The sequence below is a fragment of the Cibotium barometz genome, chromosome 27 (genome assembly GCF_041138505.1).
Source record: "Cibotium barometz isolate CiBa-2024 chromosome 27, ASM4113850v1, whole genome shotgun sequence".
In the NCBI taxonomy this organism is placed as follows: Eukaryota; Viridiplantae; Streptophyta; class Polypodiopsida; order Cyatheales; family Cibotiaceae; genus Cibotium; species Cibotium barometz.
The window spans coordinates 26,798,678-26,812,566 of record NC_141072.1 but is presented as its reverse complement, the minus strand read 5'-3'; the positions used below and the strand labels follow the sequence as shown (position 1 = coordinate 26,812,566).

The 13,889-nt window shown below is 42.9% G+C and overlaps 1 protein-coding gene across 1 annotated transcript in view; it reads left to right on the top strand.

The window, feature by feature from the left end:
- LOC147623233 (CDPK-related kinase 5-like) overlaps window positions 1-13,485 on the top strand; it is a 117,244-nt gene extending 103,759 nt beyond the window's left edge. The window contains exons 8-11 of the mRNA XM_086821320.1: window positions 7,951-8,058; window positions 8,191-8,253; window positions 12,532-12,699; window positions 12,868-13,485. Of these exons, the coding sequence (XP_086677446.1) occupies window positions 7,951-8,058; window positions 8,191-8,253; window positions 12,532-12,699; window positions 12,868-13,008 (480 nt within the window). The 3' untranslated portion in view covers window positions 13,009-13,485. The remainder of the gene's footprint in view (window positions 1-7,950; window positions 8,059-8,190; window positions 8,254-12,531; window positions 12,700-12,867) is intronic.
- The last annotated feature ends 404 nt before the right edge of the window (window positions 13,486-13,889 follow it).

The window sequence follows — 13,889 nt, the reverse complement described above, 5'->3', positions numbered from 1 at the left end:
CGAAGAAATACTGAAGGCAAGGGTATTTAATCATTTATTATGATTTCTAGCCATTGTACTTGTTGTACCAGCCTTTGTACGTACTGTACCAGCCATTGTATTGACTGTATCAGTCCTTGTACTTGTTGTACTTACTGCACCACCCATTGTACCAATTGTACTAGCTTTTGGACTTGATGTACCAGCCACTGTACCTATTGTACTAGTCACTGTACATGTTGTATCAGCATTTGTACTTGCTGTACCAGCCATTGTACCTACTGTACCGGCTGAATGGAGAGTTGTACGTGCTATACCAGCTCTATTGCATGAAGATCCGTGGTTTTTGGGGAAGAATCAGTACCCACACGGAGGTATATGGATTATGTTGTTGGATTGGCATTTCTACAGCCTATGTTCCGGTTTGGTTGCCTCATGTTGGGCTATGTTATGGCATTTGTATATGTATAATCCGGCATCTCCCGTGGGGAGAGTAAGGCTCTCAAAGCTTGTACATGATATTATTCTCCTTGGGTAATAAAATACTCCAGGGGGGGGGGGGGGGTTGTGTGTCGGCCCATTCCGGCCTCTATGCGGTGTCACACATGCAAGCTCCATTTTCAGCATTTGTGGGTGTTTTGTCTAGCTATGTTTTATGCAAAGTGATGATGGATATGTGTTAAGGCTGTGGCCATGTTTAAATGTTTTAATATGCATTGATGGTATCAACAAGTGTGTCAAAGGCCCTAGTCCCCCTTGCATCGCCGCGAGTTACATTGGTATTAGAGCATAGGCTTTCTTGGAAGCAGAGGCTTCCTTCTATCAATAAGGAAGAGAAAAGATCTCAAGTGGGGACCACGCTTACCATCATTGCTGTTAAGCATGGCCAGCCACTTCATAGCTTATGAAGCAAGAGTTGAGCAGTAGACAGCTTGTTGGTCTAAGGATTTATGAATTCACAGAATTTATCTTGGAAGTATGGAGTTGGCTTTATGAGCTCACGTTTAGCACTCTTTCCATATGGATATTGTGGATTATATTATCAAGCTTACAAGCAAGCTATATGGAGATATATCTCGGGATATCTTAAGGATATGGTGAGGAGATATTTCTTTTGGCTTCATGACCAACCTGGCAAAGAAAAGCTAAGTATACTTTGAGTTTGCAAAGTTGGTGCTTTGGCTATTTACTATGAAGTATTTTTGATGTTCACTAACCCTTGTATAGCCATGCAAGGAGAAAGGTGGTGTTGTTTGCCTTGAGATGGTTTCAGGGAAACATTGTTTATGGCTCCCTTTAATGGAATGAATTCTTTTCATGGCTCCCTTTATTGGGATGGATTATATCTATGGAGATTTCTTTCTTGGACAAAATTAAGGACAAATCTGTCCTAGTTTATAGAGAAGAAATATTTGGATATCTCATGGATATAATGCTTTTATGGATAAAAGTCTACCTCTACTCCAAGGTGTGTGGTTAGCACAGAGTATGTGGTAAGAGTTATGGTATACAAGAATTATGGTATACAGGTCTATGGATTCCTGGACTTCTTTTCTAGGAATTTGGATTTATCCTCAGGTTTATGGATTATTCTTTTTGGCTCCCTTTATTTGGGATGCATTGGACTTATGAAACTCATGGTTCACATACCTTGTGTAGTGTTCTCTTGTCCTACGTGCTCTCTTGAAGATTGTTTCTACCATGTGTGGGTGGAACAATAGAGAGCAGATGGAAGGGAACATGGGCACTTCAGAGGGTAGTGTCGAGCACAACATACCGTGTGTAGTGTTCTCTTGTCCTACGTGCTCTCTTGAAGATTGTTTCTACCATGTGTGGGTGGAACAATAGAGAGTAGATGGAAGGGAACATGGGTACTTGAGAGGGTAGTGTGAGTTGGTGGCCGAAATGCCTATAAACTATGTGTAGTAGAAATGCTTATGGAACACCAGGCTATTTATGCTTGCGAGTGATTGTTTTATCTTGTTACTTGAGCCCACCTCTCATCCAAGGTGTGTGGTCGGAGTACCAACACGGAGTGCAAGTGGTAAAGTGGACATGATACCTGTTGGCAAGGGACTTATGTGTACGCCAAGGGTCATGTGGATTGGCACATGTTTGTGTGCTTTGAGCTTGGATTATGATATCTGGACTTATGGGACTGTTTTGTTGTCCCAATCTAAGAGATGGGTCCTTCCATAAACTCTCTCTCTAAAAATATCCCAACTGGTAGACATTTTGTCATATGAACTTTGCCAACTCTTGGTATTTTCTCAATTCCAGATGTAATGACGCGAACAAAATTTCCATCGAAGTCGGGCCAAAAATAGCAACTCTCCTAAATTTTAGGAGTGTGATCCTTTGTATTCTAGGATAATCCCCCATTCCCAAAGCTTGTACTTTCCAAATATTTAGGCGTCCTGGAGTCCACCAGACCCCTTTCATACTGGGAAATGTCCAGGCTGGTGACATCCTCCCCAGCTTCTTAAAAGTTGTCCGCAACTTTAAGCTTCAAGCCATATATTCAAGATATAATCATGTCCCATCAAGTGGGCGAGACGAGACAGTCTCAAAAATCCAATATAATGGAAGAATCCATGTCCCAAAGAAATGAGTGAGACTAAATAAGTCTCCATAATACCAATATCAAAATCATGTCCCAAAATAAATGGGCGAGAATTCCGTGGAAGATATAATTGTGTCTCAATCACCAATATCAATGAGATAATCATATGCCACTGAAAATCACGAACCAGGTGCTAAGACACTTAAATAAGTGCCATGCACAAGAAACTAGTGCCTTGCACAGAAACATGTGCTATGCACACAAACTGGTGCCATTCAAGAGCACAAACCATGGTGACAGAAAAATTGGTTCTCCATAGTTCTGGCAATCCTTTCTCCCAATCCCAACAGTTTCCATGTTCTCCCATACAATCCCAACTCTGATCAACAAGTATGGTGTGGAAACAATGAAACACTCACTCCACAATCGCAACACGAATCCACGTGTATGGTGGAGTGTTCATTGAATTACCTTCTCACAATCCCAACATGAATCCACATGCATGGTGAGATGAACAATGAACCTCTTGGCCTCTGTATGGGGAGATAGTGATTCTAGTATGGCTTAAAAAATAAATAAATCCATGTCCCAAATAAACGGGCAAGTGTGGCAAGAAAGTGGACCAAAGTGAGACAAGTGGCCTGACACTTGTTAGAAAGTGGGTCAAAGTGAGACAAGTGGCCTCACACTTGTCACTTCAGCTATTGTGTGGCTCTCCACTTGTCATTGTAGCCTTCTCTTGCCATTTTAGCTCATGGGAGGCCCAAATCTATAAATTGGAGCCCTCTTTCTTCATTAATAGAGGCCTCTTGCTGCACACTAGCCTCTACCACCGTTACATGCTGCCCTAATGATGGCTACTCTCTTTCTCTCTCTCTTGAAGGCTGCCCATGAAGAATACCGGCTGTTGGTGGGGATTGTTTTGGAGGCTTCCATCGCGATGAAATACTGAAGGCAAGGGTATTTAATCATTTATTATGATTTCTAGCCATTGTACATGTTGTACCAGCCTTTGTACCTAATGTACCAGCCATTGTACTGGCTGTACCAGTCCTTGTACTTATTGTACTTGTTGTACTACCCATTGTACCAGCTGTACCAGCTTCTGTACTTGATGTACTAGCCACCGTACCTGTTGTACTAGTCACTGTACATGCTGTACCAACATTTGTACTTGCTGTACCAACCACCGTACCGACTGTACCAACCATTGCCACTGTACTGGCTGTACCAGCCATTGTACCTACTGTACCGGCTGAATGGAGAGTTGTACTTGTTGTACCAGCTCTATTGCATGAAGACCCACGGTTTTTGGGGAAGAATGAGTATCCACACGGAGGTATATGGATTATGTTGTTGGCTCGGCATTTCTACAGCCTATGTTCCGGCTTGGCTGCCTCATGTTGGGCTGTGTTATGGCATTTGTATATGGATAATCCGACATCTCCCGTGGGGAGAGTAAGGCCCTCAAAGCTTGCACATGATATTATTCTCCTTGGGTAATAAAATACTCCAAGGGGGGGGGTCGGCCCATTCCGGCCTCTATGCGGTGTCACACGTGCAAGCTCCATTTTGAGCATTTGTGGATGTTTTGTCTAGCTTTATGTTTTATGCAAAGTGATGATGGATATGTGTTAAGGCTGTGGCCATGTTTAAATGTTTTAATATGCATAGTTGGTATCAACAAGTGTGTCAAAGGCCCTAGTCCCCCGGGCACCGCCGCGAGTTACAGTTGCTCCCCCTGGTGCTCCACATGATGATTAAGACCATCAATGAAGGGAATCCAGTTGGGGTTGCCATGAGGTAGAAGAAAAGAGCTAGAAAAAATCAAATAAACCTGCATCTCACGAGCCAAGAAAACGTGTGTTGTCTGGCCTGCACGTATGCCCAACCCTTGCCATTGGCATTAAAGTCGGCGATGAAAAGAGTAAAACCCTAGGGGGGAACCTGCCCTACTGTGCGCATCGAAATAGCCAAAAGAGACACCCTGTTTAAATTCCAGAAAGGCTTGAGTATGCTTTTTCCATTGTATATGTGCTCACAAAAATCAACCCCCCTTTGTTCTCACAGTTTTTGATAAGAGAGCTGCACATGCATGCTTTTTCTTAAAAAAACATACTAGTGCCCTTTAAAAAATGTTTTTATTAAAATAAGGGTTTTATACTTTTTCCCCCCTGCATGTGCGGTTTTCTCTAGCACTTCCCTCTCCCTCCTCATGGTGATCTAAATAGACTCGCTATCGCTTTTGCGCTTGCACGTACACCGGTATGGATGCTAGGTCAGCCTGTACGGACTGCCATGTGGCAGTCCGGACTCTGTACAATGTATTGTCTGTACCTTGCGCGTGCTGGTTGGCTGTGCAGTGTTGTTCCTTTGCCGCTTCTGGTTTGTGGCCGCGCCTGTATCATATGTGTGTGATTCTTGATTTAGATTCCATCAGAAAGTATGCTAGTCCCCCTACAACAAGCCAAGCACAAACATGCTTTCTTGCATAGTCCATAGGCAGCTTATACCCTTGCTTCTCTCTCAGCTTTTCACACCTACGAAAACTTGGCCTAGAGGGCATCTTGCACTAAGGTTCCCACATGGAAACAAAAATCAACATGGAACACAGGATTCTGCATGCACCTCCATTCCACACACGCTTTCTCTCTCTCCTAGGCTCAAACCACAAGATTCAAACATGCATGATAGAAAACTGCATTTTCAACCGACATCAAAACCCTAGTAAACTCCACAAAAATAATACCTCGGATTCTTGTGACCATGCATGAGACATGCAAACCTTGCTTTTTTTGCTTCCCGTGTTAAGGTTTGCTCTAATACCAACTGTAAGATCCCCGCAAGATCTCCCTAAATTAAACAACAAGATTAGTACCAAAGAGAAGGGGTGCAAGCTAGCGCTCCTCCGAACTGTAGGTCCACATCCACAGACCACCCTTGAGCCCTTTGGGCTATGGCTTCCGTGGACCCACCTCCCCCCCGCGCACGTGCCCCAACACCCAATAATTCTCTTTCTATGCAATTTGTACAATATTGGCAAAAAATAACTAGTGTTTTTGAAGTTTTGACCAAATTGTGTAATTTTAGCATAATTTGATTCTAAGCTGGCAGGAAATTAGTCCTAAATTGCAAAAATCAGACCCAATTTAAGAAAAATCAAGAAAAATAATTTGCTCGAGTCACGTATTTTAAGAGTTAGATGTCCCATTGCTCCTTTGGAAAAGTTCAAACCCCTAGAGTAGACTGTACTCCTTTGGGGATTGAAACTTTTGAACTCATTTCAAACCCATACCATTTGCATGTTTTAGAAGTTTCGTGGAGCTATGTGGTCATAGTGCATTACTTTTTGGGAGGTTGATAACAAGGGTGGATAGTCTTGAAAGAAAGGCTGGCATACTGCTTCATTCGGGCCTTTGCAGAGAACTTGTTGAAGTAAGGCCTGCTGGCCCTCATAGTTGTCACAGTACAAAAATACGATACCGTACGGGAATTTTGGGTATGATATGAAATTTTGGGATACCGTACGATAAAAAATGGTTTTTTTTAAAACACTTACAAACTATGGAGCTTTAAGCGTGAACATGAGGGAAGGTTGAGGGGAAGGAGTCCACAGTGCTTGAGGACCAGAACATGGAGATGTGTCACTCCTAGTTGGATCTCCCAATTGTCTCCAAAAAAGAGCCTGCATGGGTAATGCGATGCCAAGTGTTTATGACTAAGGGACCGTCCTTGCACAGATACGAGTAATGCATCTAGGGTGATAGGTTTAGGGACTCCTCTGTAGATCAAAATGGTCCTGTCCAACTCTTCTCCCTCGTATGGATTTGACTGTCTAGCCTATCTATACCAAAGTGATGTAGCAAGATTCTCTCCTCACCCTACCAATCAAGTCTACACTACCAATCTACCTTGCTAGATTTTTTGGGTCTCTCAGCAAACCCATATAGAATGCTAAGTGGACACGAAAATTGCGAAGTATTGCGGGCATTTGGGATCTTCCGTCTTTAATTGTTGAGAAGGATTTCTATTTCTGTTGAGCATTTGGAATCTATTTCTCAAAGGGGGGGGAAAAAATTTTCCGTACCGCACGATACCGTACAGCATGAATTGGTTCGTACCGGTACGAGAAACAACCATGCTGGCCCTTTGCCTATTGTTTGAAATTTTATTGGTTTCTCTGTTCCTCCTGCACCATTTCCATCTTCTTGCTCAACATGTAAGGAAAGCTACATGGGTACAGCATGAATTGGTTCGTACCGGTACGAGAAACAACCATGCTGGCCCTTTGCCTATTGTTTGAAATTTTATTGGTTTCTCTGTTCCTCCTGCACCATTTCCATCTTCTTGCTCAACATGTAAGGAAAGCTACATGGGGATTGTGCACCTAGATTCAACTCAATGGTGTGGTTCATGGTCAGGATGGTGTAAACCAAAGGCTAGTCTTTGCCTAAAAAGATATCTACAAATTTGGCAAGCAAGGCTGCTATCCTGGAGTTTGAATTACACTCCTGGTGTCGTGTGCTTGTGGAGCATACAACATGTAGACTTGAGCGCCAAGTCTTGTGAACTATGTGTGTTGGATCATGGGGATCCTGGAACCAGTGCAAAAATCATTGGCTCCATAGCCTCTCTTAGAAAATGTGATGATGCAAGTTCATCACGGGATCCTATGGAAGAAAGAGTTGAATGCTCAAAATTATGTCTGCCCTCAGTAACAGTGCATTGGTGAGTGCTCACCACTCAATGAGTCCTTTCAAGTTCAACTGCATGTTTGCACTTTAATGGAAGCCTTGAAGGCAGAAAGCCTATGCTGTTTATGTCTTTGCTATCTGTAGCTGTGTTTTTGGGAGGTTCTGTTCATCTTTTCAAGCCTGAAGAAATATTCTTTTGGGAGGTTTTCTGTTCATCCTTTCAAGCCTGAAGAGCTATTCTTTGCTGTCAAAAAATAGGCTGGAAACTGGCACCTCTACCTCTCCCTTGACTGTTCTTGTTCATATTAGGTTCAATATCTTGTTTTCAGGTATCTCTTGTCTCTTCCATATCCTTTCCTACTTTCTCTTTCCTCTAATCCCACACCCACACCCACACCCACACCCACACCCACACCCCCTCTCCCCCCTCCCCCTTCCCTCTTGCTTGCATCACCCTTCCTGACATGGCATTTTCTTTTTTGGCTCCTTGAAAGTGCTATTTCCTTGTTTCTCATCAATATGGTCATGACTGTTTCACATGTGTGCATTTTCCAAGACAAGAAATTCATATTTTGTCTTTTAATTTCACGTTTATAGATATCTGTCATGTCACATTTTGGGAAAGAGGGGTTTGTTTCAAGCTATGTCGGGGTCTAGAACTGTGCTGGCTAAACACTAAAAAGTTGTGTGCTGATGAGATTACTTACTATGCAGGCCTTATCAAAGACGCTTACAGACGATGAGTTAATTTATCTGCGGGCACAATATACTTTACTAGAGCCCAATAAGGATGGGCGTGTTACTTTGGACAATTTTCGAGCGGTACCTTTTGCACCCACCTGCCTGTTCAAGTTTTGGGCATATATTTTTCTGCTTGTGATCCTGAGTCTTGGCTTTCATGTTTCTTTTGATGTTGGTCTCAGCATTTTTAAGCATCCCCTTGATGTGGTGCAGGCTTTGGCAAGAAACGCAACTGATGCTATGAAGGAGGCCAGGTTATTTGAAATTTTGAACTCGGTATGTTGCCCGGCTAGTGTTTACAATTCCTTAGCCGGATGGAAATGTGTGTGTGTGTGTGTGTGAGAGAGAGAGAGAGAGAGAGAGAGAGAGAGAGAGAGAGAGAGTAAAGAAAGAAAGAAAGATAGATTATATTAACATCTACAAAAGATCTGAAGGGTCTATGAGACCAAAATGGTTACATATGATCTATGAGTAAACTGGTTGTCAAAACATGAAAAAGAAAACTATAGGAACCTAGAACAAAATGCTGGTCATTTGATACATTGTTTCTTTTGGCAGTGATGTATGGGGCTTCATTCTGGGCCAGATCTGGGGGAGAGGTGTTCCATGATCAGCTTATGATGCTTTTGCGCATGATCAGGAGTAATCCCTGAGTGCTACATGCTATCAAATTGGCCAAGTTCGGATCAGCCCCTCCAGTTATTGATGCCATGTGCCAGACCGTCACTTACATACAACATGCCTACACATTGCCCATAGAGCACCTCCTCTGGAGTTGCCACTCGGTGAGGCCCTGCACAATGATAGCATTGCATGGGTGGTCGTTCAGCCATCGTATTCATGTCCCGATCCCGTGGAATTGGGGCGGCTAAGTATACTAGGAACATTTGGTCGCGCCCTCCATGACATAATGGCTTAGAATTTGGAAGGGTGGACTCCTTGGTTCTAGAGGCTTGTAGGTGGGACCTTCAGGAACTTCCCCCTCGGGTGATGAGCTGATCTAGCATCAACTTTATCAGCATAGCTATGGCCACATCTTCCTCAACTTTGGCTTTGAGTACAACAAGTTGGTTCACCAGGGACTTCATTTTGTTCACATGAGCATCAAAGCTCTCATGTGGTTGCAGGATAAGTCCATAGAACTCTATCTGCAGTGAAACTTTAGAGTTCTTACCTTGAGCTCCGAAGAGCTTATTTTGCACTTCATAGGTCTCTCTGGATGTCGGGAGATTTGCCACATGATGGATAAAATTGTCAAAGAGGCCAAGGGCTATTAGGCCAAAGGCTCTTTGATCCCTTGGTTTCAAGTCTTTTGGGCCTTATCTTCATCTTTAGGCATCTTATTTTCACCCTCGATAACAGGCCAAAGACCTTCTCTCTTCATGAGGCTGAATTTCAGTTTTGTTTACCACGTGAAAGTTTTCTTCATCAAACTTTTCAATTAGCATATGGGAAGCCATATTTCGCAAAATGACGGGAAGGTCTTAACTAAGGATGGAATCCAATGTCAGTGTCTAGTCCCTTACAGAGAATGCCCAAAAATTAGGGTTTTTGAATAATGATGCTATAGAAGGCTATAGAAACATCTTGATGCAAGGAATGCATGCTCAATTTTGAAAATTGATGAAGTATTAGGGTTTAATGCTCTGATTTAGGAAGATTTTACAAAAGAAGAGAAATGCCCAATATTGCTGTGTTGAAACCGTAGTTCATATCATACGTTTCATACTGTCATTCTTTAGGGAGAATGATAACTATGAAAAGGTATGATTAAGCCCCTAGTGGAGTTTCATACGTGGCCTTAAATTTGGGGACATATATGCCTGTGGGAGTTGGGAAATAGGGACAATGGACTTTGTAGTATGTACTATGTAGATACATTAAGGCTGAACACTTGAAACTTTGAAAGTTGATACTTGAAAGTTGAAACACAAGAGAGGAAAATTCATTAAGGATGATTTCAAACATTGCACATCATAAACCAAAAGACAAATGTAAACGGAAGGGGCAACTGAAAACGGAAAATCTAATCAATCATGAAATCTGAAAATGCACATAAGCATGCCAGATAAAACAAGATGACAAATCTGCACAGTACACCACACTAGGGGCCAAAAGATGGGCTGACTCCCCCCCCCCCCCCCGCGTGCCCCCCCCTTTATGGTTAGATTACCAAAAAGGAGTCTGCTTACAATACAACTTTGCGGGTGCCCAAGGTTCACCACTGGCTGCACCTGTTTCTTCCAATACAATATGAAAACAAGAAAACATCACATAATCTGAATTTGCTGACAATTCTCAGCACAAGTGAGCATTCCCGGGCATCAAGCACATGCAGGACAACTATGGACAGTCCATAGCACTCCCACATCAGCCCGGGATAACTCAACATCATCATCTTCTTCCTGTCTAGCTCATAGAGCAAGGCGACCAGCCCTCAAAGGTTGTTTTCAGCAATCAACCAGCCCTCAGTAGCCACAGAAGAAAACGACCAGCAGTTGTACACAAGCCTGCAAACCTCCGGTCGGAAGGAAAATTGTCTAGAAACCCACGACCAGCTCTTCCTCTCTGTTTTTTAACCTCTGTCCAGCCTCTGTTCAAGCTGTAAATTAGCCGGCCAGCAATGGAGGAGTCGTCGGCCAGCACCTCCCATGCATCTAGTGAACTTTTGTCGCAATATGGATGGCTGTAGAAGCTTGCCAACAGGCTGAAAACCAGCCGACCAGCCCTCATGCACCCTGAAAAGCATGCGCCCCCTCCAATTTGGAGCTTTTCTCAATAATAGAGGCTTCCCCGCTGAAAATAGCCCACACGTGTGCTTTTCTGGTCCAGAAAAAAGGCGCCTATGTGAAGGAGGTCCAAATAATGTCCATTGCCCAGTTTTTGGCTGCCATGTGTATTAAATAAGTCCTGCTCAATGTGTACTCACTTATAAGTTGTCCGGTCACTTATAAGTGAGTATGAACCTGCACCAATAATTATTAACATGTGAACTTATAAAGCTGTAAATTGAGTTTTTGGGAATACTTACCACCTGCAAAACACATGTAGACTACCTGTCAGTCCCAAACAGGTGTGCATATACACGGGGTCCACAGGGTGCCCAGGTGTCTCCGGCCCCATGGATAACACAGGCAGAAATCTCAGACATTGTCGAGGTAAACAAGACAAGTCATTCAAAGATAAAATCAAAGCCATGCACACACGAGTGCTATTATATTGGAAGAAACACCCATTTGCTCAGTTGTATCCGATGAAATGTCCAAGGCTCATGATCCTTCCGGAACCTTCCCAGATTATAATTACAAAAGATCTCCAAGATAGCTAGATCCAGAGAATTTCATCATGTCAGGCTCCATGGGCCATACATGTACACCATGTCAGGCCCCACAAGCCACACATGTACTATCATGTCAGGCTACACGAGCCATACATGTAGTGTCATGTCAAGCTCCATATGCCACACAGACACACCATGTCAGGCTACATTAGCCATACATGTATGTCATGTCAGGCTCCACATGCCACACATGAACAGTAGAAAAATAGAGGCTGTAAGGAATTTTGTGACACAAAAATCACACCACAACTTTAAACTTCACACCACTACATAGATGCATCATGCCATGAGTCATGACTCCTTTGTCATCATTCTGCTTCCTCATCATTATTTTCTTCCTCCACATGAGAGGGAGATGAAGCATCCTCATCATTATCTGTCTCATCATCACCTTGCTCTGCAGCGGCAACTTCCACTTCTGCATTTTTGGCTCCCAATCCCTCATCCTCCTTAGGCTCTTGAATTTCTTGCAAGGCAATCAGCCTTTCATCATCTTTCTCTTTATTGATCATCTCCAAAGTCACCTCCATCTTTTCATACCTTCTAGCCTTGATTTTAGATACGAGTCGAAGATTTCTGTGTATATAAACCAACTTCTCGGTATCTGTGGCCTTCAACTTGTTTCTTCTTTTTGTACGAATGAGAGAGAAAGTGCTCCAATTTCTCTCACATGGAGAAGCTGTACTCCCTTTAGAAAGGACACGAACTGCAAGCTGCTGCAATTTGGGAGTACTTGTACCAAATGCCACCACTTGACTGCTTGATGCATTCTCTTCTCATCTTTTGTAAGTGCATGAGAGAAGCAACCCCCCCTCTGATTTGTACACATCCAACTCATTTGTTAGCACTGCTTGCTCATCCACATTATATCCTCAATAGTGCTTTATGAGGGTCATCCATCCATTATGAACCTCTCCATCTGACTCTTGCCCCCTCCCTCTCCAAATAGGATGCATTACAAAACCTGCAGCATTCAAGGGAGAGTGCATCATGTCCCACCGTTCAACACACAAATCCTTTATTTCTCCAAGCTTGGTAGCAGTTTGGTTGCCTTTTGGAGTAGCTCATTGATGGCTTGTTGATATGTATATATTTGTAGAGAGAGAGAGAGAGAGAGAGAGAGAGAGAGAGAGAGAGAGAGAGAGACTCTGAAATGCCTTCATTATGGAGTCTCAAATAATCCACTGATTATTCTGAATGAGTTCGCAAACCAGATGGATGCCCTTGCCTTCAAGAAGTTGGATTTTCAAGAGTTTTGTGCAGCTGCAATCAGCGTACATCAGCTTGAAGCACTTGAACATTGGGAGCAGTATGCAAGGACAGCGTATGAATACTTTGAAAGGGATGGCAATCGAGTAGTCAATGTCGAAGAATTGGCTCGAGTAAGTTTCTCTCAGCAATTCACGTATATGCATGCTATGCTTATGCATGATCCTTGCATGCCATGCTTAGGCATGTTGGCTCATACAAAGCATGCATAATCTATGCATTTGTAAAATATGAACATTAGGGCCTTATGTTGGTTTAACTTTTGCATCTATCTTTGACAGGAGGTGGGTCTTTCGGCTACAATGCCTGCTCATGTTGTCTTTCATGATTGGGTCCGACATATGGATGGAAAGCTGAGTTTTACTGGTTTCACAAAGCTGTTACATGGGGTCACCCCACGAACCAACACAAGGCATCAATAGTGTCTGCTGTATAGCTGTTCTCTTTCTTTGTGTAAGAGTCCCTACTTTAAGTGGACACATACCATTTACTGCTGCAGTGAGTATGGGAGCAGGACAAGCGTGTTCATGCTGATACCAACGAGTATTGGCTGTCAAGCTGTTACTCTTTTTTTTTGGGGAAAATCTTTGCATCCTCGTTCAGAGCATCATCGCCCTAAGAACGATTAGGTTTCTTGACATGTTATGGCAAGATGCAAAGTAACAGTCAGGCTGTTAATTCTTTAATTGTAATTTTATGGAAAGATTTTACTTGATGCTTTCTTCCATTGCAGATGTCCCATGTATACCTCGTGCTATGTCAGCGTATGCCGGGGTTTCAGTTTTAAGGGTGCAGGTTTACTGCCCCTTCTGGTACCTCCACCATGTGGGAGGGTTTTGAATGTTTGTGTTGTGTAGGCTGGGAATGTCCAACTGTGCTTAAAACCAAGCACTTTAATCTTCTGTCTCCAGATTACCATGTGCTTTTGACTTGGTTGTACTAAGGGTGCTATTGGGGTAGTTGTAGAAGCATAGATGGCATTGCCGTACTGCTGAGTATTTCATGCTATTTGAATTAAAGTATCAAACAAAATTCATCTTATTTATGACTTTTTAAATAAATATTTTTATGAACATTATTATGAGGCATCATAATGCAAGACAACCCTTATGTGTTGAGTGCGGGTACCTACTTGGTCTCACTTCCTATTAGTAAGCCAACCGTCACTATACCCTTGCTGCAGTAAATCAATAATAGAACACCACTTCAGTTTGCAACATGCAACTGGCTTTGAGCTTGGATAATTAGGGTGTCTTTTTGATGTTGCTTTTCAATAAGCTGGAGGAAAATCCGTTGTTATTTG